Source organism: Caretta caretta, chromosome 16, assembly GCF_965140235.1.
Source record: "Caretta caretta isolate rCarCar2 chromosome 16, rCarCar1.hap1, whole genome shotgun sequence".
NCBI lineage: Eukaryota > Metazoa > Chordata > Testudines > Cheloniidae > Caretta > Caretta caretta.
The window spans coordinates 12909014-12935176 of record NC_134221.1 but is presented as its reverse complement, the minus strand read 5'-3'; the positions used below and the strand labels follow the sequence as shown (position 1 = coordinate 12935176).

Sequence of the window (26163 nt, the reverse complement as noted above, 5' to 3'; positions counted from 1 at the left end):
TATAGGGACTGGACTCAATCAACCTGGATGGATCTGGTGATGTCCACAATGTTGGAATCTCAGTACTGAACTAGGTTAATCTGTAAGGATTACATTGGTGCCAGGCCAACGATGCCAGTCTGTTGAATGGTATCAAAGATGGTAATAAGTGTTCTTTTGTGGAAAAGAGAATAAATTAGTTGAAATGGGCTGGAGCTGTCGGTACTGCTGCTGTTGAAGTCCGATTCCATTTCATCTGAGGTGGTTGTAATTCAGCCTGAGCCAATAGAGGGGATGATGGTATCTGGGTCCCTTTCTCTGGCCCAGTCAGGTCAGGACATCTCCTAGGATTAGGACAAAGAAAGTCCAGGATCTCAGGAGATGGTGGGGGTGGCAGCCCTGATGATGAAAACTTGCTTCAGTAGCCTGCATCTGTTCATACGTATTTCCCCCCCACAGTCTCTTTCTTTAAGGACTCACAAAGGGAGTGGTGGATGGAATAGCCCATCCCCTCATTATTTTGTCCACCAATTAGGCCTAATATCCACACACCCTTTGTGGTTTATTAATTTCCAGTTCCACATCTTCTGTTTTTACCAAGCATGATTTCAGCTTTTTCAGTCCTTGAATTATATCAGCATGACATTTTGGTGTGGACTAGTCTGTCTGGTTTTCTTGCGCCTGTTTATAAAATTTATTATGGAAAACAACTTGACCTATTTTTCATGGTTAATTTCCAAGTAGAAAAATGTTATATAGACCAATTGTCACAACTCACTACTTACTGCCATTGAATGCCATGCCACTTATTAATGCTGAAAATAGCTGAGACTTTTAATTAAAGGTACATGCTCCAATTTAAAAAAACATCAAAGGCTATGATTGTCTTAAGACACGTAGGGTACAAACACTGGCATTAGTGCTGCGCTTCTACAGTCATGCTATAAAGAGCTTTCATAGGGTCTGCTCCCCTATCATCTGCCAGTACTGGCTTACCGGATGTGCAGGCTTGTTCTTTCTACGTAAAACCAATTGCACATCAACATCCCCTGAGTTATCAGGGAACAACAACATCTCAATCAGTAAATGCATTTAGCCACTCTTGGAATCACACTGCCTTAGCTCTGAAGGTCTCAGTTGTAAACAGATTGGGCCCTCTAGTGCTACTCCCATGATGTGTTTGTTCTAGAACCTATTCAATTGTGGTACCAGCAAGACCTTGAATTAACATAGTTAGTTGGGCATTGCAGGCGATCTGCTTCAGGTACAAATGCTTCAGAAGTGTTCTCGTTGTTTTAAACTTAGCCAAATAGTTACTCAGTGACAATGACCAAAGAGAAAACAATCTCTAAATCTAGGATTCCCAATCGAAATTAAGAACACTAATTCCTCTGAATTGTCAATGTGTAGTGCCATTTCCCAGTCACAGCACATGCAAATTACTACCTGTAAATGTGACATTGGCAGCACCTTTTTTCATGGGAGCTTTTATTAGTCCAACTAGCTACAAATATTCATGAGATGCTATCCTGGCTTCATCTATATCAGACATCAGAACATATGTGCTTATAGTCAGACGTTGGTCCATAGACAAGTTCCTTAACAGTGATACCTTTACTTAGCCCATGTCTGTGGTCTCCATAAGACTGATTACAAAGGATCCACACTTTATTGATGTTACTTGCTCCTGAACCACTTACATCTGAGATCATTCAAGATGCAGAAGGTGAAAATAACCCCCAATTTCACCTTCCTGACCATCTACAGTAATAGTTCTAAGTGATGGACTGGGACATTCACCTTGTTAAGGCTGATGCTTGGTTAGGATTCTGGAGTTGAAAGTTATTTATCTTGTCTACAAGACTCTCTCCTTTGAGAGACTCATCTGCCAAAAGCACAGATGTCTAACTTAGGTTTTGGTCTGGCATTACGTATTGTGTAAATGAAGTATGAGCAGATGAGGCCTCTATTACCACCGAGGAGAACTCGCACCATTGCCAGCTGAGTTAGCAAGGTCACTTCAGAGTCAAACACCCCCACCCAACTCCCTTTTTCTTAGACGGAAATCCAGAATTCCTCTGTGTGTGTTCTCTCAGATTCCATTGGTTCAGATCTGTTTGCAGGTCAGTTGAGAGACAGTCAAAATGTTGTAACAGCCATAGATTGGGTCTCGGCCGTTTGGTTCAAACATCCTACATCTGATGTTAGCACCACTTTCCAGATTATGGGATCTTTGTCTTCAGCTTGGGGTAGGATTCTCCACTTGATCCTGACTTTGAGATTGCTGATATGCTTGATTTACAATGTTTTTTGGAAGTCTAGTGGTTTCTCGCTGAAAAGCAGGTTTTGATAAAACAGCCCCCTCTTCCTTCTACCATTGCCATCTATCTATTAGACTTCAAAGTCTCTGTTCCTATCTGAAGTAGTAAAGGTTGATACAAATCGTAGCAAAACAGGGTCCTATACTATGAGCTTACAGGATCTGCAGCAATTACAACCCTACATACATATCAACAGTAGACTCACTAGTTCCAAATAGGAGGTACTTTAAAAACACTGAGTTATTTTGACTGCTGAGAGCCAAAGGGCTCAATCCTGCAAGGTTAGCACTTTCCAAGTAGTATGGTATACCCACAGCCCCCACTGAAATCAACTGAAGCCCAGAGCATCCTACACTTCTCAGGAGGTTCTTAACAGTTTGCAGGACTGAGCCCATAATGAATTCTAGTAACTAGACTGCATCTCCTTGAGTCCAGAGATCAAGATATGCCTCAGTCCATTGGCAGCCATGAAATTTCTCTATGTGAACTGCAATTCAGACTTTAGACGGCAGTAGGTGGTACAAGCAACTGCAGAAACAGTAAGCATGGTGAAAATGTAATGCATTATAAAATATTAACTCAGTGTGATGGAGAGGGGTATTTTCACCATTTTCTGTAGTTGAAGGGATGGAGGCACAGAGGTTAAATAAGAAGGGAGTCAGTGTAACAGCTGGGGCTTCCTATGATCATATCCGATCTCTCTCTGAAAGGAAGAATCCACTATCAGTTTTCCTGTCCATATTTCAAGGTGATCTGAACAGAAAACATGCACACAGTCAGTGCTTGCCTGAATAAGTTTATTCAGAAAGAAAGAATTTATAATGGGATTAAATCACCTCTGCAGCAGAATGCAAAAATTTCTCCAACAGTATTTCCTTCACATTCCTGGACTAGAACACCCAATAAATATTTACCCCTTTTATAATAATAACGCTCTGTATTAAATCACAGCCTTTCTCCACTGCAGTTAAATCATTTTTTATAATACAGGTTATGAGCAACCCCAGCAGGCAAAAATGCTGCAAAGGGCCATATTCTTTTTTCAAGGAATATACAAAATGTTACACAGATACTCTATGTACACAAACTCATGCAAACAGGAGCTTGTAGGCCCACCTTGCTAGTGCCCTGCATGATGCCTCCAGCAGAGCACTCTGCCCACAACACTGACAGTCAATACCAGGGCTGTTCAAATGAAAGGACTTAAAAACAGTTTCTATCCTCCCCAGATAGGCTAAAATTCAGCTGTTCAAATTTCAGAGGAGTGCATTGATTTTATTCCACAGAACCTCTTTCCCCACTAAAATAAAAGTTTAAATTAATTAAAAAAAAAATCCCAATCATCGTGTGCTTTTCGCTGTGGAACAACTGTTCTCTGTTCCAGGTTAAAAAAAAGGTCTTGATCAAAATAAGGCAGAACTGATTATAGAAAGGACCTGCAGAATTTTAACTAAGAAAAGTCATAAACCAGCATAGCCTGTTTGCCAGAGCCTCTCTGTTCCAAACAGAACAGCACCAATGGGAGCCAAGCATGTGCATGTGCTTTTAAGTCATCAACCTGGAATTTGTCTTGCATTGCACAACTTTACGTAAGTTAGGTCTCCTTAAAATACACACGCACTCTCCAGAGAGTTCTCCTTTGAGACCTGCCACCGGGATTGCTGAGCCCACAGACAGCAGGCAACAAGTTCTAGATTTTAAACCCATATGTACTTATCAGACACTGATGTTATTCCTAGCAGATGGAGATGGTAACCCATGGTGGTTGAGCCCTGTACACACCATCGTTAGAGTGTCTTTCAGCGAGTTGCTCCATTCATCACAATCCATTTTCTTTGCTTCTAGATCAGGGAACTGATTCTCTAAGCACAAACATTCAACTCAAATGTTTGTCACCTAGTTTTCTCCTCAGTCAGTTCTGCAACTTTGAAGTGTTTCCAGGTGACAGCTCCATCTCTTGCATGTGTGTCTGGAATTACCGGGAGCAGACTAAGGTTCCTAATGCACTCAGCTAGTGGAAGCCTTGTCCGTGTGGAGATGTAGGGAGAAAAAGGAATCCAAGAGATGGGGAACTAGAATCCCAGAGTCCAGAAATTCAAAACAAAGCACGTTTATTAAGTGATTTGCTTTTACTTATTTCTCCCTTTTTTTAAATAAATAAAACTTTTAGACAAACAAGGTGAAACATCATCCTTCAAAGTGCAGTTACATTTCTACCCAACCCTCAACCAACCACATAAAGCTTATATCAAGTAACCGAGCATCTGTCCCAAGAGGACTCAGAAGGCAACCCCTGGCCACTTCCCCCCATCTAATGTGAATAAAAGTTTCTGTTGTGCTGCCTAGTCAGGCAGGAAGCCTGCGTCTTTTGGCTGTTTGGGACTAACAAGGCTGGTTTCAGATACAGTGCAGGGGACAGGCTGCGGAGAAAAATGGGAAGTTTAAGATACATGGTGTGAAACATACCAATAATCATTCAGAATCCAAAGTTTGTTGCCAGAATAAGTTACTTTAGGAGGCTTTTGGAAGGAGATGGGCAGATAGCGATCATGGCTGGTGCAACAGTCACAAGCCAATCGCTGCTGAGAAGCTGGCTGCCAGCAGCAGAGTCCTGTCAGAGAGCTAGGAAATAAGTGTTCAAGTTACTCTGTCAGAGGTCATGAAGAAGTCCTGCTACTTTCATGTGGGTCAGCAGAGGCAGCACTTCCGACTGCCTCACATGATTACTTCAAGTCAGAGTCTGTACTCAGAGTGCACCAAGTAACAGGAGGAGAGAGAAAAGAGAGAGATGATGAGGTCTGGTGCTCGAGTTCTGTCTGATGCAATCCCTCTTTCCACAGGAACAGGAAATCTGTCCAGACTGAGGGCTCTGGACAGAGATACAGGGTAAGTTTAAACAGTTTGGGTACTTAACAGGCTCACAGAAAATTGCTGCAAGCCAGGTTTCTCATGCCATTTAAATCACCATGATCTTGACCTCATCGTTCTCATCAGCACGATAGAAGAAAGGAATGCAGGGGTTTTCCAACAGGGACCCCACCCTCTCCTGAGGGTTCTGGATTTCTCTCAGAAGCTGCATGATTTGCTTAGCAGTGGGATCCTCTGGACTGGGCTGGGGGCCTTTGCTATGACTAGATACGTGGGATTGAAGGACTGCAGCTTCCTGTTCTGGCTCATCTGCTAAACTCACCTCTCGCAGTCCTGTAAAGAACAAAGACGAGGCAGGTTACTACTCCCGTCCCAACACCGAGCAGTCTGGTTCCCTGCGAGCCAGCAGGAAGATTGCTCACCTTCTCCATCAGTAGCGTTTAGTTCAATGTGCCTCTCAACTGCAATGGCACTTCCACTTCCGTGACTTACTAGCAGGTCTGGGTTCTGAGCAGCTGCCAAATACTTGCTGTACCATTCATTCCTCTCCCCAACCAGACGCATCACCAACTCTTGGAGCTCCAATAACTTCATCTGTAGCAAGTTAGCAAATAAAGCAAAACCCATGAAACATATATGTCCTCCCTGTGGCTTCTTAAAATTGGTAGGTTTGCACCTCACTGGGCAGGTCAGTCATCCCGACAGACACACTGAGTCCCAGTTTCAGGCATTTTGGAAATCAGTTTGCTGTACTGTACATCACAAAACCAGCAGTGAATCTGACACAACGAGACAATCTTCTCGGGAGAGACCAAGAACTGAACAGCAGCTTGTGCTGCAGGTCTGAATTCAGAAAACTGGCAGAGTTGTATGGAAAAGTTTGTACTGTATATGTGCCTTTGATGCCTGCCACTCATCTGCTGAGATCAGCTTTTGCACACGCACATTCCGCTTGTGCTTCCTGGCCTCGTAACCAAGGTGTGAGTACTATTTTGATAGGAGAGATTCCTTACCTTCATCTCTTCCTTATCCTGGGCCAGCCGGCTGATATACTCCTCTTTCTCCCGGTGCCGCTGTTTTAGGATAGCCCTCTGACTCTGGTACAATGCAATATACTCCCCTGGAACACAGGAGAAAAGCATAAGGCAGAGACAATGCACCGAGGGATTACAATATTATAAAGCTCCCTCTGCTTGAACTTTACATCAGTGGGTAAATGAACTATGGGGCTTTAGAATCCAGATAAGAGCCAATCTGGACACCGGACTGGAAGTCTCTTACCCAGCAGGGTTATTTTAGGGCACCTGGAGGCTGGGCAGTAGAAATCCGATTGGTGGCTGAATGGTCAGGCTCCATTAGCAGTTAGAGAGGCACCTGTAGTTTCAGCTCACTGAGAAGTAACACCCTGGGCACTCTGTGAAGAGGTTACCTAGCTTGCTCTCATGCTGGCTAATCTTACCAATTGTATCTGTTTCGCCAGACAGCTGTATGCAGCGATGCTCCAACTCCTCCACTCGGTCCTTCAGGTCAGCCTTCTCTTGCATCAGATCTGTGAAGCGGGACTGAACACATAACCAGCATCAGCCTTCTGAACAACTACACTTGTACAGAGAACACACAAAGGAGTCAACAGTCCCCTGACAGAACACCTTCCAGGTCAGCCTGAGCTTAGGAAACAATACTGTTCTTTCCCTCCCCACTTGTTTCTTGTGGGAGAGCCTGGCTGATTTGCTGGATGAAGGAGGAGAAGGAAACACAGCTAGAGAGAGTGACATCACAGCGATAAGGAATCCTTTAAATTTCTCCCCACCATAATAGCACAGCTTCCCAGGCACTGAAGACTTCAAGATTGCTAAGCCTCTAGCAGCAGCTTCTCACTCCTCTGCTGAGAGTGAGAAGGGGAGACCAGTATTGAGCCTGCCCCACCACTATGGCTTCAGAAAAAGATCAAGGACCAATGCCAGCCCCCTACACCATTCCCTTTGAGTTTAAACTATTGCAGGCCATGCTGAGTATCCAAAGGCTAGATACAGAAGTGATCAGCTGTTCACAGGAAACCCAGGAAAGGAGGCAGTTGTCTCATAGAAACCAGATTTGCTATTTATTCCCTTGCAACATAGTCTTGGTCTGCTATACAGTGGGGACCGATGCTGGGCTCCAGAGCCCAGCTGAGAGTTCAGTTGCTCACCTGTAGTTTCTCCATGGCAGTTTTTAAAGCCTCATGAACCTCCACTGGGACAGTGTCTGTAGTATAACCTGGAAAGGACACAGATTCAGTGTGTACGGTTTGCGGAAGAGCGATAAAACTGCAAGTCTGATTCATACTGGGAGAGGCAAATGCATGCACTCGCGCACACCCCCACCCTGTGTGGCTCTTTCTGGTGCACTCTCCCTCCCCCACACAGCGCAGAGCTTTACCTCCACCCGACGTGACATTGTGTTGCTGCTCCTGCCTCAGAGCTGCTATTTGCTGCAGGAGACCTCTACATTGTCGTTTCTGCTCCACCAGCTGATGCCGCATCTCCTCTCGCTCCTTCTCCACTTGGGACATGGCAGATGTCAAGAAAGTGACCTAAAAGGCAATTCCAGCTCTACTGTCCAATCAACTCCCAGTATCCCTGGGAAGTAGGTAAGGATTATCCCTATTTTACAGATGGGGAAAACTGCCTACAGTGAGTCAGCATTCTAGCTGGGATCAGAATTTGAGGGGACTTATTCCTAGTCCTCTGCATTAGAGCTTGACCAGGGTCCTGTGTATTCCACAATTCTGCAGCTGCAGAGCTTACTGTGGAATCCACTCCTTACTGCAGAACTGGGCTCCAAAGCCTCAGCTTTAATTTTAAAGAGTTATGATCTTGGCCCTCCCAGCTGTGAAGATAAAATCTGAAAAATTTGAGAGTAAACTGAAGCAGCAAATAGCCAAAGAGGTATGAACTGTCCAACTCTCCTCAGTGGGTTAAATCTGAACCCCAAGATGACATGTGTACACTTTATAAATAAGTACCTATTTTCATTAATGATCATTCTAGCAAAAATAGCCAGCAGATGCACCAATCCCAATCCGCCTCCCAAGGTAAGGAATATAGGATCAAAATAAGACAGAAGCTACTGAGCTGATTGGGTTATTTTCATATATTTTTTACCCTCCATTTTGCATTTAATGGAAGCTGCCAATAGATTCCAGTCTGCCACACCACAGTGCTTCAGAATTGTGGGTGCCTGCTGCAGTGCGCATGGGGCTTTGACTATGCCTCTTAACTCTGTGCGTGCATGCATGCTCCTTGCATCAGCAGATGACAATCGCATGCACGCAGTCTCCCCGCTAGGGGAGTGTGACCTGCCCACTTTACAGGTACTTATGCGTAGTTGGAAGAAAGAAGCTTTGCTGCCTACTATGGACTCACCATTTCTTCGCGGCTTTCAAAATCCTCTGGGATCATGAGTGAAGATTTCACAGTTTCTTCTACCATCTTTTCATTCTCCACTCCATCTCCTACAAGATGAGGGAAATAGACAAAGGAGCTGTAACACTAGACGGTCTAGCTCAGCCCAAGTTTCCACCTAAAGATAGACTGCTGTTACCTTCCACTCGGTGCAACATTTTATCGTCCAACTCTGCTGCTAACTGACTGATCTGGGCCTGCAGCTCTCTGTTTTCTTTGGCTACAGCTGCCAGGCTTTCCTGTAAGAGAAGCAGGAAATCACTGGAGGGGCTGGATGGCCACCATACACTTGAGACCTGCACCAGCTAAACTAGATGCCCTATATTTTCACCAGCAACAGAAAAGTGGTATGTTTTGACCACAAGCCATTATCCTGTCTAATGCAGGAAGCTCCGGCACCCACTCAGAGTAATGCAAAAAGTACAACATATAGACAGAATCCTGCCTACCATCCTTCAACACCTGCCTATCCCCATTACCTTGGTCTGCTGCAGCTCCTTCAGGTGCAACTCCACCGTCACTTTGCCTTGCACTTCTTCATGCTGCAGACGGTCCATGAGCTGCGTCTGAAGCAAGTACTGTTTGTGCAGCTCCTCCTTCTCATTGGCCAGATGCTGGTATGCCACCATATACTGTTGCAAATGGCCATAGTACTGATCCCGCTGCTCCTGCAGGCCTTGAGCCTCCTGAGTTTTCAATTCCACCTGACAAACAGAGCAAGATCAACTCATCACTGAAAGCTCCAGCTTTACCCACAGTTGAAGACTATCCCTAAGGTGGTACGTTCCCCTGCATATCCTCATCCTCACAGTGCATAAATCATACAGCACCACCCTCCTTTTCATCATGGGAAACAAGGCAGTTTCTGATTCTCCTGTAGACTGTGGAAGTTGGCACCAGATCTTTTCTTACTCCAGCTAGGAGACAATTGTCAGTATCACCCCTTGAATGAGCCAGAAGCGGGCCCTTCACCCTACTAAACTCCGACTGGCCCAAAATGCCAGACATCCACAGCAGGGTGCAGACAAAGTACATAGTGAAGACTGGCTCCCAGACTGGTGTGAAAATGAACAATTTCCATCTTTACATCAAAGCCTATCCTATTTCAGAACCTGGTATGTTATCACCCTGGTGCTGTACCGCAGTGCATTACCGTCTCTTTGCGTTCAGCCAGCTTCTCCTGTAGCTGCCCAATCTTCTTGGCCAATTCCTTCTTCACATGCAGCTCCGACTGCAGAGCGCTTGTCACCTCCATGTTCTCATTTGTCTGAAATGATGCAGAGCCACCATATCAGGAAACTGCCCCAAATCATCAAGTACAATAAATGTACATAGCACTTTACAAACCAAGTCAATGGGCTGTACTCAGTGCTAGCATAACATGATGCAATTCCTCTTGAAATGGATGGGTATTGCAATCCTGGCATGTAAATAGCTGTATTTGGCCCAAGGTCCTTGCCCTGAACAGTCATTCTAGTTCAGACAGAGAAACACAAAACAGGGATAAGAGCTTGACCAAGACAGCGAGGGGACGATAGCATGGGGATCAAAACAGGGAAGGTGCCATAAGAGAAAAGGGTTTTGGCACACAGCACAGCCTCTAACTCGCCAAGCACAGGGGTGGCATAAAAAAAAAAAAAGGCAAAGTGAAGAGGGTGAGGAGATAAAAGGAGGAGATCATAGAGGACTGAAGAGAGCAGGTAGCTAGAGGGAGAATGCAAGGACAGGAGGGCAAAGACATAGGGAGCAAGACTGCACAGAGCTCTGAAGAGGACACTGGGGAGCTTTATGCTACTGCACGAAGCCAGTAATAGGATTCAGGGGCACGAGGAGTAATACTGACAGCAGTGGAAGAGGTGAAAAAAGCTGGGAAGAACCTCCTCATGGGTGACAGGCATGCAAATATGGGGACAGACAACAGGGCCCTCGAGGACACAGAGCCAGGAGAAATACCCAAAGTCAAGAAAAGTAGTCGAGTTGGGGGTGGAGGGCACAAAGGAAAGAAAGAAGAAAACCCCGTTGAGACAAGCAGAGATATTGGGTGATCCCCCTGAAGCTCACTAGGGAGTTGGAGAGATTGCATAGTGCCATCACACCAAGGTCTAACGCTAGAACTGTAACAACCGAAGTGCCAGAGGGCAAGGTAAGGACAATGCTTCTGCCAGGAGGTTAGTGTCGCTGTTCATGCTGCACTGTGATTGTACCCTGTAATTCAAAGGGCTGCATGTCCAGGAGAGACGTACCAGTTTGACAAAGCCATTCTGCAGCTCGGCCAGCTGCTCCTTCAGCTCCCGGTTTTGGCTGAGAGCTCGGCTGATGGTGGCCTTGTCGCTCTGCATGTTTTCCAGGATCTGCTGTCTGTCCACAGACTCCTCGCTATAGCGCTGCACAGTCTTCTCGAGCTCCTGCAGCCGCTCCTCCTGCTCCTGGTTGAGGTGGCTCAGCTGCTCGTTATCCCGCACCTGGGCCTGGTACTGCCCATGAAGCTCCTCCTTCTCTTGCTGCAACCGCTGGACCTCTGACCACAGGTTCAGCTCAGCTTCTGTGGGCCCTCCTGGCAGGGCAGGCTCACTGTCCTTAGGCTTAGCTGTTGACGAAATGGGTTACAATCAGCTAAGTTCTGTGCTTCTAACCCATTCACAATAGGTTAGAAGCACAGAACCCTTTAATGTGAATAGGCCTTCCCTCAGCCAACACAACATTCAACCCCTCTATCTAAGGGTGTGTCACTGACAGCACTATCCAACCCTCCCTCTGGGAGCAGATGGTTCCTAGGAAGAGAAGAAGAAGGAGAGGAGAAAGACCACAGCTTGCTGCTATGTGCTGCTAGCTCCCTCAGTCCCACTAAGAAGCTTTCCTCTACCCAGCTGGGTGTTAGGGACAGCCCACAGAGTTCTCTTTCCTCTTCACTGGACCATAGGAGCTGGAGGTTTGGTCAGGTGGATAAGAATAGGCAGACATGGCTCGGTGATGGTTCGAAAGGTCTTGTTTGACAGGCACTAGGCCGGTAAGTTTCTTACTAGTCCTTCCTAGCTGTCCTTCTGGTTTGAGCATATCAAACCTAGTGCCCCTTCTCTGTACAGAAGTTCTACATAATAGGGATGGGAAGCCTTCCTTTAGCCTGCTAGCACTCCACAATGCTAAGCTCTGATTGAACCTACCTGATTTGCTTAGCATCTCAGCAACACTGGCTTCCAGCTCCTGAATCTGGGTCACATTCCTCTCTTTTTCCTCCATCAGCATATGGACCTATATGGTCCCAGAAAGGGAGGTGTCAAACCAGTAGAGTCAGCCTCCCCAGTGTCAATAAAAATAATGCCTCCACGTACACCAGAGAAGATACTGCTGTTTTTACCTGCTCAGAGAGCTGCTGTACCCGCTGCTGCCAGATACTGCCCTCCTCCTTCAGCTTCTCTACATACTGATCCCTTTCAGCCTGGAGCTGGCGAAGTGACTCTGACTGCTGCTCAGGACGACAGAGGAAACTGGAGCATTACTGCTCAAAGAGTACAGCTGGAGAAGACCAGTATTAGTGCAGAGTCTCACACTCTTTTGCCCTGCTAGACAAGTTCCCCTACAAAGGCTGCAATATGGATCCTCAACATATTCCATATGATCTCTTACCTGAGTAATCTGTGTTTCCAGGTTTGCCCGCTCTTCCAATGCCATCTGCAACTGCTGGTTTGCATCCAGAATCCCAGACTGACTTGAAAACTGCCAGGAAAATCAAATAAATTATGGCAAATTCCTACATTCCTTGTATTCTTTTACACCTCTTCCTTTTGATTGCAACCTGTGACATGATCCATGTGGTAATTTCTGTGGTTCTGTATATTCCTCTTTGGTTCTAGTTCAATACAAGTTTAAATTTAAAAAGTATGGGTTGAGATGAGTGGCTGTTTAGAAACAGGATGACATGGGGGTTCTGCCCTATGCAACAGATCTATCTATTGTATGAAGGAGATAGCAACAGCTAGTATCTTATTGGGGCAGCTCCAATCTTTCCCACATCTCTGAAAGATATACATCAGTCAAACAATCCAATCCAAGAGTAACCAGATGATGTTCTCTGGCCTATGTTATACTGGATGTCAGACTATATGATTGAATGGCCCCTTCTGGCCTTTAAAAAAAACAAAAACAAACCCACACACTATGAAACAGAGACACTAGTCCAATCCTTGGGATGTCATGGTGTCTACGGTCCACCACTCCAAACTCCTCAGACAACGGGCTCCCATTCTCCATAAACCTTGAAGAAGACCTCTTCATTCAGAAGTTGTCTCTGTGAAGCATTGTATGCTGCTTGGTAAATGGTAGTGAGTAAAAGCCACCCAGTGGTCAATTCTCTTTTGACCTACGATCCCTTTTCCCACATTCAGAGCAAGGTCTTACCCTTATATCCACCTCCCAATAACACTGCAATCACCTGTTGAATCATCAGTTCAGCCATTTCCAGTTTCTTATGCAAATCCTCCAAATCCAGTTTCATGGCGGAGTTCTCAGAGACCAGGGAGTGAAGCTTTTCCGACAGTTCTGAGTTCTGCTGCTTGAGTTCCTCACTGCCTTTGCTGAGCGACAGAAATAAATTAGCAATAATCCTTACTTTTGCCACTGGTTCTTTGTTACTCATGAGGTAAGTTTACAAACTGGTCCTTTCTGGTGGCTGGAAGAAGGATAGGCTGTGCACTGGAAGAGGCACCTTGTATTCTAGGCATGAGAGGGCAGCTCTCACAGGGTTAAACATTACTGAACCTGCAGTAACATACAGAGTAGAACTGACCTTTGTTTGTACAGATCCAGTTTCAGGCTGTCTCGCTCCTTCACTACCTCTCTGTTATGCTAGAGAAAGAGGAAAACATACATGAATCAACCTCAGATTCTGACCAACAAGGAAAGCTTAAAATCAACTATTGTCAGCCTTCTACAGATCAGCTAATGTGGAACTAAGAAGGTCAAGGACTCGAATTCACAGAACTATTATGGCTGGAACCTCAGAATGGATTTGCCTGGAACTTCGCATCAGGCTACAGCTGGCCAGCATTGGAGCTAAGCCTGTCACCACATTAAATTTCTCACAAATGTGCCAAGAATTCATCTACTCAGTCTTTTCAAACCGACACCATTAACTAGCCATGAGGTTATGCTTCAAAGGTCTGGATTAGCACCAATACTACAGTGTCTCTTTGATAGACAAGCTCCTGGACAGCGGACATGGCTGGGCTTTCATTGTTTGGATTTGGCAAGACAGATAAAGTGAGGTGCCAGATCTGAAGACAGAAGCTTTGACCAAAGATTAGTGGTTGCAGAAAGTGAAAAAAAGTCTGCCGTGATCATGAAGGGTACAGAACTTTGTTTACGGGACTTGTGCCTCCCTCTTCTCAAAGATGGGACCACTAAGCATGTAGCAGTTTAATGAAAGATACACAGGAAAGAGCACAACTGTTAAAGTATAAATGGAGGTAACTCTTACTTTCTCCAACTGTTTCTGCTGCGTAGAGATGGAGGACAGAGTGCGTTCCAGCTCAGATACCCTCTGGCGAGATGACTGCAACCGTGCAGCAAGGTCTTCAGCTTCTCCTGAACAAGTCAAAACAGATTCAGGTGGGGCTAAGCTGCAAACAGTTCTTCAGAACTGGCTGAACTACACTTTCTAATCAGCCCACAAATTCTTAAACTCTCCCACACTTTAAGGAAGGTAGCATGGCGCAGTGCATAGAAGTCTGGAAGTCAACAGAGCTGGGTTCTTCTATTCTGGCTCTGCCACTGACTCTCATGTGACCTTGGGCAAGTTAACCTCTCTGTGCCTCAGCTTCCTCATCTGTGAAATGGAGATGATACCCCCTTTGTCTGCAGATGAAAAAGCACTAGGTGCTTATTATTACTTTTATAATATAGAAATTTGCTGGAGTTCAGCTGAGAATGAAAGCTTATCTTACCATGACAGCTGTAGTGTTCAGCTGAGAAGCAGTCAACAGGACAGTAAGAAAGTAACAGCCTGGATAATCACCAGTATTTAACAGTCATAACAGGGCTTTAGCAATATACAAAAGAACCTTGATTCTTCTGGAATCAATGTGCTCTGATTTTGGGAATAGCTTGGATGACAGAAACAATGATTGTGCCAAGTGTTTATCATTAAGAAGTCACTGAGTGTTATGGGCAGCCTGCCAGTGAATACAGTACCCATGACTCAAGACCCTTGGTTTGTTCCAACAACCTCAGTTGAATGCTCAAAGTCGATATACCTGATTTCTGCCGGGCAGCTTGTTGTGTATGGGCTAGTGCTGTCTGCAATTCAGATTTCTCCGAGACTAGGATTCCAATCGTCTGGATATGAACCTTTGGGAAAAGAAAACAAGAGCTCAGTTGTAAGACACCTGTTCTTGGAACTACATCTCCACAGCAGTCACAAAAAAATAATTCACTAAAGGCAGAAAGATTAACATAAATCCACTGGATGAGTCTACAGTCTGGCTGACCAAATGCCTTTCCTGAATAGCTGGATTTCAGAAGGAAGAACATCCCAGTGTTAGGAAGTCCATAAAAAGCCAAGTGAAGACCAGATGATATGACTGAAATGGAAAAGTTCTTTCTTACCTGTAGCTGTTCCCTCAATGCTCCTTGCTCCTTGGCAAACTTCTGTTCAAACCCCTTCTTTTCCTATGTAAAGAAACCATGCAGATTAAACACAATTTTTTTTAAAGGGATCTTTTTTTAAAAAAAAACCAACAATTGTAACCTAGGTTTCTTGTGGTAATAATTAAAATTCTGTGTCGATTGGATATTATTAAGACCTAATTTGCAGTTCACCATTTAAACTTTGTATTTACGTTTTGCACTTTGCTCAGCATGGGCAATAAAAATAGATTAGATAAAAATAGATAAAAACCTCTTTTACTTTGAGGTTCTCACACAGTAGCACAATGTTGCAGTGTCTGGACTGCAAATTACAGGGAAATGTTTAAATCTAAACTTAACCATTTCCACTTAATTGCTTTGAAATGCAATAAAAATTCATTTTAACATAAGGTTTTGTTTAAAAAAAAAGTCAAAGTACAAAAATCTCCATTTTGGGCCTAAGCTACCTGACAATGTTTCTAAGTAACAAGAACTTTAGTTATGAATGAAATGTGATCTTTTGTTAACGTTATCTTGGAAAAGGAAAAATAAGGTGCAAATTATAGACAGAGCATAAGTTACTAGTGGAGGTTGGTAACTTTTAATATAAAAAAGACACTTATTCAAGGTAAGGGTTGTATCTCCTTTAAAATATGTTAGCAGGGGGTTAGATTAGATGACCCTTGTGGTCCCTTCTAACCCTATGATTTTATGATGATAACAGTAAGGAGAAACTTCACAAAATATTAAATGTTTTCCATTTCAGGGTTTTTTAATCCCACACTCACACATGTACATACTCTCACACTCGGCACTTGTCACAGTGGATTGGAACAGACACTTTTCCTTTGGTTTTGCCAGTATGTCAGCTATGCCAGCTAATTATGTTGGTCTCAGGAAAGCTATATGTAAGCATTCTAACTATGTGTTTGTGTTTTTTTAGTAGTACTTGATGTTGTAGTGCTTGATGTTTTTTAAACCAAACTAGGATGGAGTTCAGAAGGATTTCCCAGCGCCCTCTATACATTATATAATGCCATCTTCACACACTTTACCCAACCTAAGGCTGGGTCATGTATGTCTGTGCCACAGTACACCACAAATATCTGCTCCTCTTGGGGAGAAGAACATCTACTGTACCTCTCCTAAGACGAGGGCTTATGGGAGGCATTTTACCTTCTCCAGCTGATTCATAGCCTCTTGGTTTTGCTGTTTCTGCAGAAGGAGCAAAATTGATACATCAGTACTAACAAATCACTTTCTTACTGATGAGATCAGTAAATTTGTCTTCAATCTTAACCAAGACATGGGACACACATGGCTAGCTATTGCAAACAGAAGTTCTGTTAAATCTTTTAGGCATTTTCTACAAAGACAGGATGTTTCAACTATTAAAACAATAGATTCTAGGGTCATGGCATGTGGATCTTGAGAAGTGTATTAGCCAGCTCAGGGTATGTTCTTTCGTCTTCAACAGAACATCCCCATTCCACACTAGCATTGCTGAGGTAATAAAACCCAAAATGCTTATATTTGATCTCAGCACCATCCCTTTTAAATTCACATCCTACATTTTAAGGTGTTTATCATTGTAGTACTTGATGTTGTATCACATTAATGATACATCAGGATCCTATAAAGGGAACCACATTCTCTCCTCCCTTCCCTCAGATATGTTCTTAGACACTACACTGACAATATGTTAAAGCCCTGAGCCTGCATAAAGATAGACTTTTATATCATGTGGAGCCCCATTTAAGTCAGCATGGCATCCCCTGTCCATGTGGATCAGATGAGAGGACTAAGGGTAAAATATGGAGAAAGCGCCAGCATATACACAATACTGTCCCAACCTGTTCTAATCTCACTGGAGAGGTGGTTGGAGGTTTAATGAAAAAAAATGTGCTAGGTGTGTGTGTGCGCACGGGCACACACAGGATGGAGACAAACTGAACAGAGATTCTGCACCACGCTATACTAGCAGCCACAGGAGAGCCATAAAACTGTGATATGTTGAGCAATGTTCCTATTTGCTATCAATAGCTAGCTACTGCCTTTTCCACAGGAGCTACAGACATCAACTTTGGCTAAACTGTTTGTGTAATCCTACTCAAGATGCATTTTAGGAAGGTGATTGTCTGTGGAAGGATAGTATATTGGAGGCTCTGATCCTAACAGAACCAGTGGACAAGTGCAAACCCAGGAGTGCAGCATAGGCCTTGTGTAATTCCAGGCAAGAGATCACTTCATATGCCTGTGTGGAAGCAGGCAAACAGCGAGAGTCGCTGGTGGGAACTGATCTGATACCAGGTGCCACTGCCGCCCAGCCTCAATACTACAAGAGAAAAAGGGATACAAGGGGAAAACAATGCAGCAAAACAAAAGGGCCATGGGATGCACTGGGGAAGAGTCCTAAACTGCAGGGAGGAAAGCGGGGGGAAATGAATCAGGGAGAAAAGCATTTCAAACCAAGCAAGGCTCTTTTCAGACTGAAACCAATCCTTTGCAGTTGTTTCTTGCTGTGTTAAAGCAACAGGCTGAAAAGCAGCAGCAACATCCATGCAGGCTATAGGACAAAGTGGTTCATTCATAGTGCCACAGATGCAGACAAGATGATCAGACACCAGTCCCTGTGCTCACTCCTAGCCCCATTACTCACACTCTGCAGACAAAGTTGGAACAGCAAGTTCAACTGGAGAAAACACAGATTTGAATGTTGCTCCCACTGGGACTGGCTCCTGCTCCCACTGAATTCAGTGGATACCGATCAGGCCCAGTATTAGTTGCTTTATCATGAGGCTAATCACCCAGGGCAAAGTACGGTTACCTAAAACCCCATGACTATATTTCATATGCCTCAGACAAGCCAGTAAATTCAGGAGTCATCTTTTAATTTGACTTTTTACCCTCTGAATGGGCATTTCCATAAAATCCACTTTGTTCTCCATACAGTGCTGTGAGAACAGTTCCCTTGTGGCACTGTAAAAGAACCCATAATCTCGCAGACATCCAGAGAGCATGGAGAAGCAGCAAGGACAATGGTTGGCTGGATTGTTTCTTACCAATTCCTCTAGTTTTGTACTGAGCTGTTTGTTAGTTAGATTGCTGGAATCTAGGGCTACTGCCAGCTCCTGGTAACGTGTCTGATGGGCGCATGCAGACAGAAGGAAGAGAAGGAAGGGGGCAGAGGAGAAGGGGAAAAAAGGCAATAATTAGGACAGAAAATAACTCAGTATCACAGTTTTGATCTAATTTGAGTCCCCACAAATACATTTCCGTTTTAATAAGTATATGTTAGATGGGAAGATGTTCTATCCATTCCGCTAAAGGCCTCACTCCCATTTAAAGACACTAACTGGGAGTAGTGGCTGCACTCAGGACGAGTCCTTAATAGCTCCAGCATCCCACGGTGGAGCTGCCACCGATGCCTGGCTCCAAATGTTGGGCACAGCAGGGTTATAAACCACACTGTCTTTACTGAGCAGGTTCAATACAACAATCACGGACTGTCCCATTGGGTGATCAGTAGTGATATTATCCAAGTAAATGATGGAATCAGAAACTGAGTTCTTACCTCCATCTCCTTCATATTTGTGGAAGACACAGCACTTTCACCATTCACATAGGATGTGGACTACAAGTCAGAAAGAAGTAACTGAATTTAATATCCCAAGGGCACAAGCTCAATATAAATAGGAGGGGGGTGTACAAACATATCCCCAATAGCACAATACATATCTAGTGCCTTTCACTTTAAGTTTATCAAGGCCCCATACAAAGGTAGGTATGTAATATGACCATACATACTGGTCTGGTTAAAGATATGCTAATTATGTTGACCTTTGCCCATAGCATCTACAGAAATGGTCTTAGGTGAAATATACAGACCATGTATCACAGATTTACTGCCACTGAATTGAGAGAGCATGTTTCCATGAATATATGCTGTCCTCCACATCCCACTCTGGTTTTCTTCCCACTGACCAAGTTTCACATTCCTAAAACAATGGTTTCTGCTTTTCAGTGTTCAAATGCCTTATTGTTTAGTGGGCTGGCTGCGAAGAACTCTGGGATTAAAGAGAACATTACTGTGCTGGCTACTTAACAACTCCTCCTTCCCCTCCCCCAGTGTTGAGTTTTAAAAAAAGTTAACAGGACAAATGGAATGAAATGGTACCTGAGAGACCAAGCCATTGAGCTGCTCAGACAACTGGCGGAGACTCTCTGTCGATGAGAGAGACCTGAGAATGGAGAAACACAATGCATTCCTTTAGGAGCGGGTCCATTCATGGCACTGCCCAGGCCTGGACAGCACTGAGGGTAACTTCTACAAGCAAAGTCAACTTATTGGCTCTTTACGACCCTGTTACAAGCTCTTTTTATTAAACAAAGACACTCACCTATTTTCATCCAAGGCATTTTTAGGATCATCGGCATCCTGTATCTGTGAGGTAAAACACAAGAATCACATGACTATACCAGAGAAACAGAGAGAGACAGACACACACAAACCACCCTAGGACTCGCATTACATAGCATTTGTCACTACCACAATCCGTCCAAAGGGGAATTTAACACTGAAAGCACAACCCAAGTCAGGCCTAGATTATGGATAATTTTTGCTAATTTTGGGACTCCTCATGTCACAAGTTGAAAGGACTTAGGTAGTATTTAACAGATGAACATTACAGTAGGTCAGTCAAAGCCTTGAATAGTTCCTCAATATCACAAATTATTTGCCTTGCTGGAAAGTTTCAATTTAATTCTTAAACATTTTGTAAAGAAAGGAGGGTTACTCCAGTTGGAGAAGACCCTTCTTTTCTTGAGGATGCTCCTTGGGGGGAGAGGAAGGGAAATGAGCAACATAGGATGGATGGGCACGTGCATCCTACAGCACTTTACATGGTGTGAAACTCATTTTGCTCACAGCTGGACCAAGACTGAGTGGAGAGGAGAGAATTTCACACTTGTTTGGAAAACATGTGCTAGTCAAACATTTCAGCTTAGCATAAGACAGGCATCATTAGTGCACTGGTGGTATTCAGGATACAAATGCTCACAAACCTGTGACAGCGGCATGCTACCAGGACCAGGCATGACAGAGCCACAGCTAGGTAGACTGTTGCTGTTAGATAACACGGGGACATCAGCAGCAAGCTGTTCAGCATTATGCGCGGTAACATCACTGTCAAAGTATGCCTGTCACAAAATATAGCACAAGGATTACAACCTACATGCAGGAGGAAGGGACACAGATAAACATGTGAATACAATACCCATGTGATCTCCATGCACAAAACATGCCAAGTGAACACTGTGGTCAACTACAGACATGTATTGGCAAAAAACTGTGTTCTCCCCAGAGCAAACCAGGTCAATCCATCAACCTGTTTTTCTTCACTGAATAATAAACACTGTCGCCTATTGTCCCAGTCTCCAGCTTGGATGGGGGCGCTTTATCCAGAATTAGTGTCTGGCAATCCAGCTCACTTCTTTAACAAGGGGCAGTCATTTTGCCAGACTGTAAACCTGCATGTGGAAATGTCAGAGCTGCTAGTTTACTGCAAGGGAACTATAGCAGACTGAACAAGGGCAATGCCAGATCTATTGTCTCTGCTTTGCAAAGCGCCACGTTCAGACTGTCTCTGGAGAGAAAACTGGTCAATGAGTACAAGTGGAGATGGAACAGAATGGGTTAGCGACCACTCAAGAACTGGGTTAGTTTGACTCAAGTGTTACTCCCCTACACCCTTTCCTGAAATCTGTGGAATGCGATCAACTGAAGAGTTTGACACTATGGGTGTAACTACACTACAAGGTGGCTACAGTGGCACAGCTGCAGCTATGCTGCCATAGCACACCCATGTAGACACTTACTACAGCGACAGAAGGGGTTTTTCCATTGCTACAGTACATCCACTCACTCAAGAGGCGGTAGCTAGCTTGATAGAAGAAAGCATCCACTGACTAAGTGGTGTTTACACCAGGGCTTAGGTCAGCTTAACTACATCTCTGAGGGGTGAGAATTTTTCACACCCCTGAGCGATGCAGCTAGGTCAATCTAAATTTTAGGTGTAGACCAGGCCTAAGACAGAGGGCATTATAAATCAAAAGACCAAACTCAGCCCTGGTGTAAGCAAATGCAACTCCTGTGGGAATCCAGAGGAGTGACACTTTCATCTGCTAGAGCTGAATTTGCCTTAAGTGAGGAAGAGGGTCAAGAAATGCATTTTGTATCTCTGTGCAGAAATAAAATTGGTATTTTTGGGGGGGCATAATTTAACACCAACTACCCCTACCAAACCACAGAGCAACTGGAGAATCCCTCATATATCTATCTTCAACCCTGCAGAACAAGTAGTCCTGGAGAGCCACAAAGTCCCAGTGCAACAGTCTGGCATTCTGTTGCAATTTGTTTCATTACATTGCCAAACTGCGATCAGTCATCATGTACAGAGGCTACAAAGCAAATGCCATAGCGCAACATCAAGACAAGCCCCACAAGCACTCTGTGGCTCTCTGCAACTCCATTTGATCTTCTCCTCTCTTACTCCAGCCACCTCCTTCCTGGCTGCTCAGAGAGAAGATGAAACATTTCTCTCTTCTCTTCCCCCTTCATGACTACTTGAAGGTGCAGAGGGATTTTGCTGCCTCCTGTTTTCTCCTTGATCAGAACTTCTCCCAAATACTACAAACACCAAGGTATAGGACACAGACTTGATGAAACTAACAAGATCACTGAGCTAGATGAATGGGGAAAGCCAATACCAATTTTTTAAAGTCTTTTTAGCAGGATTGATTTGTGCTGTCAGAGTTCAATATACTTAATATTCGTAACAACACTTAATGTATCCCTCCCCCTCCCCAGTGCTTCCAATCTCAGGTTATTTTGCCCTGATATTGGTTTAGGAAATCACCAACACAGACTACAAAGTGGACAGAAGGAATCCCTCTCCACCCCAATGCAGTATTTGATTTTAAATTGTATGTGTTAGTTTCTCAGGGTAGGACCATGTCTTTTTACATATCTAGTGCACCAGGCTCAGAGATGTAATCAATATAAGGTAACAGTAATAGTGACAAAAGTCATTCTCAGAAAAGGCGCTTTGAGAAGAAAGCGGCATAGAGAGCTAATTTGCTGAGGGGCATGTTAAAAATACCAAAATACTCATTCAAAAAATTAATGTTGTGTTGTGAAATTCTAGCAACTCTCAATAAAAAGCTAGTAACGCCACCCAGACTCATATATATGAGGATCCATTTGCTTTTTCTCAAGGGCTCCTGTTCTGTCAGCTTCTCCCTGCCACACAACCAGAAAGCTACAGTGGGTGAGGTGGGAGGGATCTGCCTGGCTGTGTTGACACACCAATGACAGCATTTGCTCAGCTGCCAGCATTCAGCTTTTCTGCCTATTAGCATCAAGTGAGTGTTCAGAGCAGCATTTCCCTGACTCAGGAGTTCTATCAGCAAGACAACTAGGAACCGAAATTCTCTCTTTCATTAGAGACTACAGTTAAAGGTTAATTTTCAAGTTGCTGTTGAAGACCCTGGGCATAACAATCCACAGCCTCCAAGATGAAAATCTAAATAGCTATGCAGACCAAAACATCTCTTTCCATGCAAAGGAAGATAAGAGAAACACTCAGGACATCAAGACAAATGAGAGAGTAACTTCTCCGCTTTCACAACAGCCCTAAAAGCCCAAGTATAGGTCCAGCCTTCATTTGAGACAGAACACCATCAATGTAACAGACAACTAGTTGCTTTCTCTGATATGCACACCTATTAACCTAAATTTAAATTATACCCATGTTTAGTACATGGAAAATAGACCCCATACAAAAGGAAAACTCCAGTCATAGTATGCACAATCTGATGCTATCATGGCACATCCAATCCCACAGAGAAGGACCTTGCATAAATTTTCCTGTCATTCTCACCCTTGTCCATAAATATACAAACAACATAAGTGCAAGAGCCCTCTATGTGCACTGTATGTCTTTGAGGTCAGTTGCATCATTATTATGCACAGAAGACTAGTGAAAGACTTATTTCATCTATCACAGCATGCAGGTTTCATTGCACAGAAGCCATTTTAAGTCCCCCAGTAATTAACACGACTATTTCTATGGCTGGAACAAAAAAAAAGAAAAAAAAAGATACAAGTATCATAATGGTTTATTTGTTGAGAAGCTGAATTCAAAAGTGAGGGTGGAGCCCTTTGCAGACACAATGGCATAAAGTTAAAAGGCAAATAAGGTTTTATGTTGAGTTCTCTGAGTTTTATCACAACTTTAACTTAAATTAAATGGAATTTTTGGTAATAAAATACACTGAAAATGACAGGCTGTTATAAGTTTGTTCCTGTACACTTGTCTCTTATTGCTAGTTGAAATCTTCCTTTTCCCTTCAGTCTCAAGAACAGAGGGAATACAAAGACGCTACAGCAGGGATAGTCAATTATTTTTTGTCAACATCCAAATTTCTTGGTCAAGGTATAATCAAGGTCCAGAGAAACATTTTTCACACCACAAGAATAATGATAAGTAGTAGTAAATAAAAAGATTTTGCAGTCCGTTCAAAAGTGTCTGGCAGCCTGCAGTCCACCTATTGACTTCCCCTGCTCTACAGCATGTAAACACTTGATATAAAATATGTCTGACTTCCTTGCCTAGATATATTTAAAGCCATATTACTTGCCAGACTAGTTTCATCACCTGTCACAAAATGAGTTGGTTGGAATAACTACACAGCTTCTCAGGGCAACTGGTTGATTAAAGATAAACAAGAACATGCCCTTCAGAGACGTGGTACTTATAAATAAAACAATGACATGCAAACAAAAAGATTATCGGCTAAGAAACTAACAAACCCAGCTTGTATTCCAGTTTAAACAATGGTTTTATGCCCCCATGCTATATCTCCCTGGAAACACACTGAGTGGGAAGGGGAACAGTGGGGTGTCTCTACAGTCAGTCTATTGCACACAACCTCACCCAAGATTCCTGACATAATCCCAAAGCAGCTGATCTCGCAGTCTTATCATAAGGGAAAGTCAGTCCTTGGCACTTCTCACTTCACATTTTAAATATGACACAAATCCAAGGGACACATAATAAGCACAAAAAAGCACATTAAAAATAGCTCAATGTTAAGGAGAACAGTAACAAAACTCAAGCAACTGACAACAAGCATGTCAGAATGAGGTTCCATCCAAAAATCAAAGCCAGTTTAAATAGACTCTGAAGCATGCAGTATGGACAGCAAGCTAGTCAGATGGATTCTGAACACTGTCTCACCTTCCTCTTGTCCAATGAGGGTATGGCTACCCCATTGGATCGGTTAAGGTCTGACACCAGCACCTTCAGAATGTTCTGAATCTAAAGGAGGTGAAAGAAAAGGGGAAAGAGAAATGGCTCAGAAAAGGACAGAGTGAGAATACTGATCAAAGGATTGCTGTAGCCAAAGGAATTCACGTTAACTATCTCTTTACCAAAAGAAGTCTCAACACATCAACACTAGCCATTTCCAGCATATGCTCATAGGGCCGCATATTGCTACACCGTATTACCTGACCCCATCATGCAACATTCAATAATTTTAGCTACTTTCTGTTCTAAACACTAGTATACAAAATGTACCCCCTCCTTCACATACTACTGTCAAAATTCTCCTTCAGATGCAGAAACAAACTGGTTGGCAGACAGGTAAAGGTGGCAATTAATTTGGAATAAAAAAAGAACAAGCTACTGACATTCTCTGGAGACTTTCTGTCATCATTTGTCGGAGTCTCAGGTCTACTTCCATCTTTACTTTTTCGTTTCTTCTTGGCTGCTGCTGTTGCTCCAGGGCTATTCTTCTGCTGATATTCCTTCAGCTGAGAAAAAGGAGGAAGAATCTGAAGGCCTAACACACAGATGCAGCTCACTGTGACAGATCAGTGATAAGTTATGTTTGTAATTACTGTATCAATAAAAGAGAACAAACCAACAGTGAATTCAGGCCATATTATATCTTAAAAAGCCCTCATGTCTGGGTTTCTGAAAATATGCTCTAAAACCAGATTCACCCTACAGGGTTTACAGTGAAGATGTCACTGCTATCAGAAGAATACCTCTGAAATGTTATGCACACACGAGGCTCTTCAACAGGGGGGCCCCAATGCATCTATAGCAAGCACTGAATCCTCTAGAGGGGTCAGCTCCCCATTGCTCTGGGCAGGCTGCGAAAGAAGGGTCTGGGGGAACAATCCCCATGGCCAAGATCACACAAGGTCCAACCCTTCTCACAACATCACAGAAACCAAATGTCTACAGGCACGTTAGGATGGATCACCGACTTGTGAGCACCTGGAAACTCCCCAATGCTGCTGCCGTGACTCTGCCCGGGGGCACGGGGGCAGACCTGGACTGTCCCTACAGGGCGCGGTGGGGAACGTAGCCTCCCTTATAAAGCTAAAGGGGGGCCGCCGCCGCCGCCGCCTCCGGAGAGCCCTGGGGGCCCCCTCCCGCACAGGCCGCTGGGGCCCTCGCTTCCCGGCGGGGGAAGGCGAGGAGGATCCCTACGGGGCTGGGGCCTGCTGTCCCTTCCAGGCCTCGGGGGGCAGGCAGCGACTAGGCCTCTCCCCCGACCGAGCGGGGGGGCCCGGGCGGCAGCTCCGGGGAAGCTGGGCTGGGGGGGGAGGGGGAACCAGGCCTGAGGGGGAAGGGATCGGCGCCACCTTCCCCGCTCGGCCCCGGGTTCAGGGAAGGCCCGGGCCCGGGCCCGGCTCCGGCTCCCCGGGATCGTTACCTTCTTCTTGGCCGCAGCCAGTTTGATCTGCCTGCTGCCGTCCGCCATGTCCGAGCCGGGCCACGTCAGCCCGGCGGGGCTAGGGGGAGCCAGGGAGACTCCGCCCGGCCGACCCCACGCTCGGCGGAGGGGAGGAGGAA

The 26163-nt window shown here is 44.4% G+C and overlaps 1 protein-coding gene across 3 annotated transcripts; it reads right to left on the bottom strand.

The window, feature by feature from the left end:
- Window positions 1–3080: 3080 nt before the first annotated feature.
- On the bottom strand, window positions 3081–26163 carry GOLGA2 (golgin A2). Of its 3 annotated transcripts, XM_048822902.2 has the most exons (28): window positions 26024–26163; window positions 24987–25109; window positions 24532–24612; window positions 20297–20431; window positions 19633–19676; window positions 19410–19473; window positions 18807–18866; window positions 18295–18375; window positions 16409–16447; window positions 15212–15274; window positions 14860–14953; window positions 14085–14191; window positions 13395–13453; window positions 13041–13182; window positions 12236–12325; window positions 11967–12074; window positions 11773–11860; window positions 10855–11198; window positions 9765–9878; window positions 9091–9315; window positions 8751–8850; window positions 8573–8661; window positions 7587–7740; window positions 7357–7424; window positions 6628–6730; window positions 6182–6288; window positions 5591–5762; window positions 3081–5501 (listed from the first exon to the last, which is right to left on the bottom strand). In XM_048822902.2, the coding sequence occupies exons 1-28, from the start codon at window positions 26069–26071 to the stop codon at window positions 5257–5259; spliced, it is 3147 nt and encodes a 1048-aa protein (XP_048678859.2). In that variant the 5' UTR covers window positions 26072–26163; the 3' UTR covers window positions 3081–5256. The 3 variants fall into 3 exon arrangements, with proteins under 3 accessions (XP_048678859.2, XP_048678860.2, XP_048678861.2); XM_048822903.2 differs by lacking the exon at window positions 18295–18375; XM_048822904.2 differs by lacking the exon at window positions 24532–24612.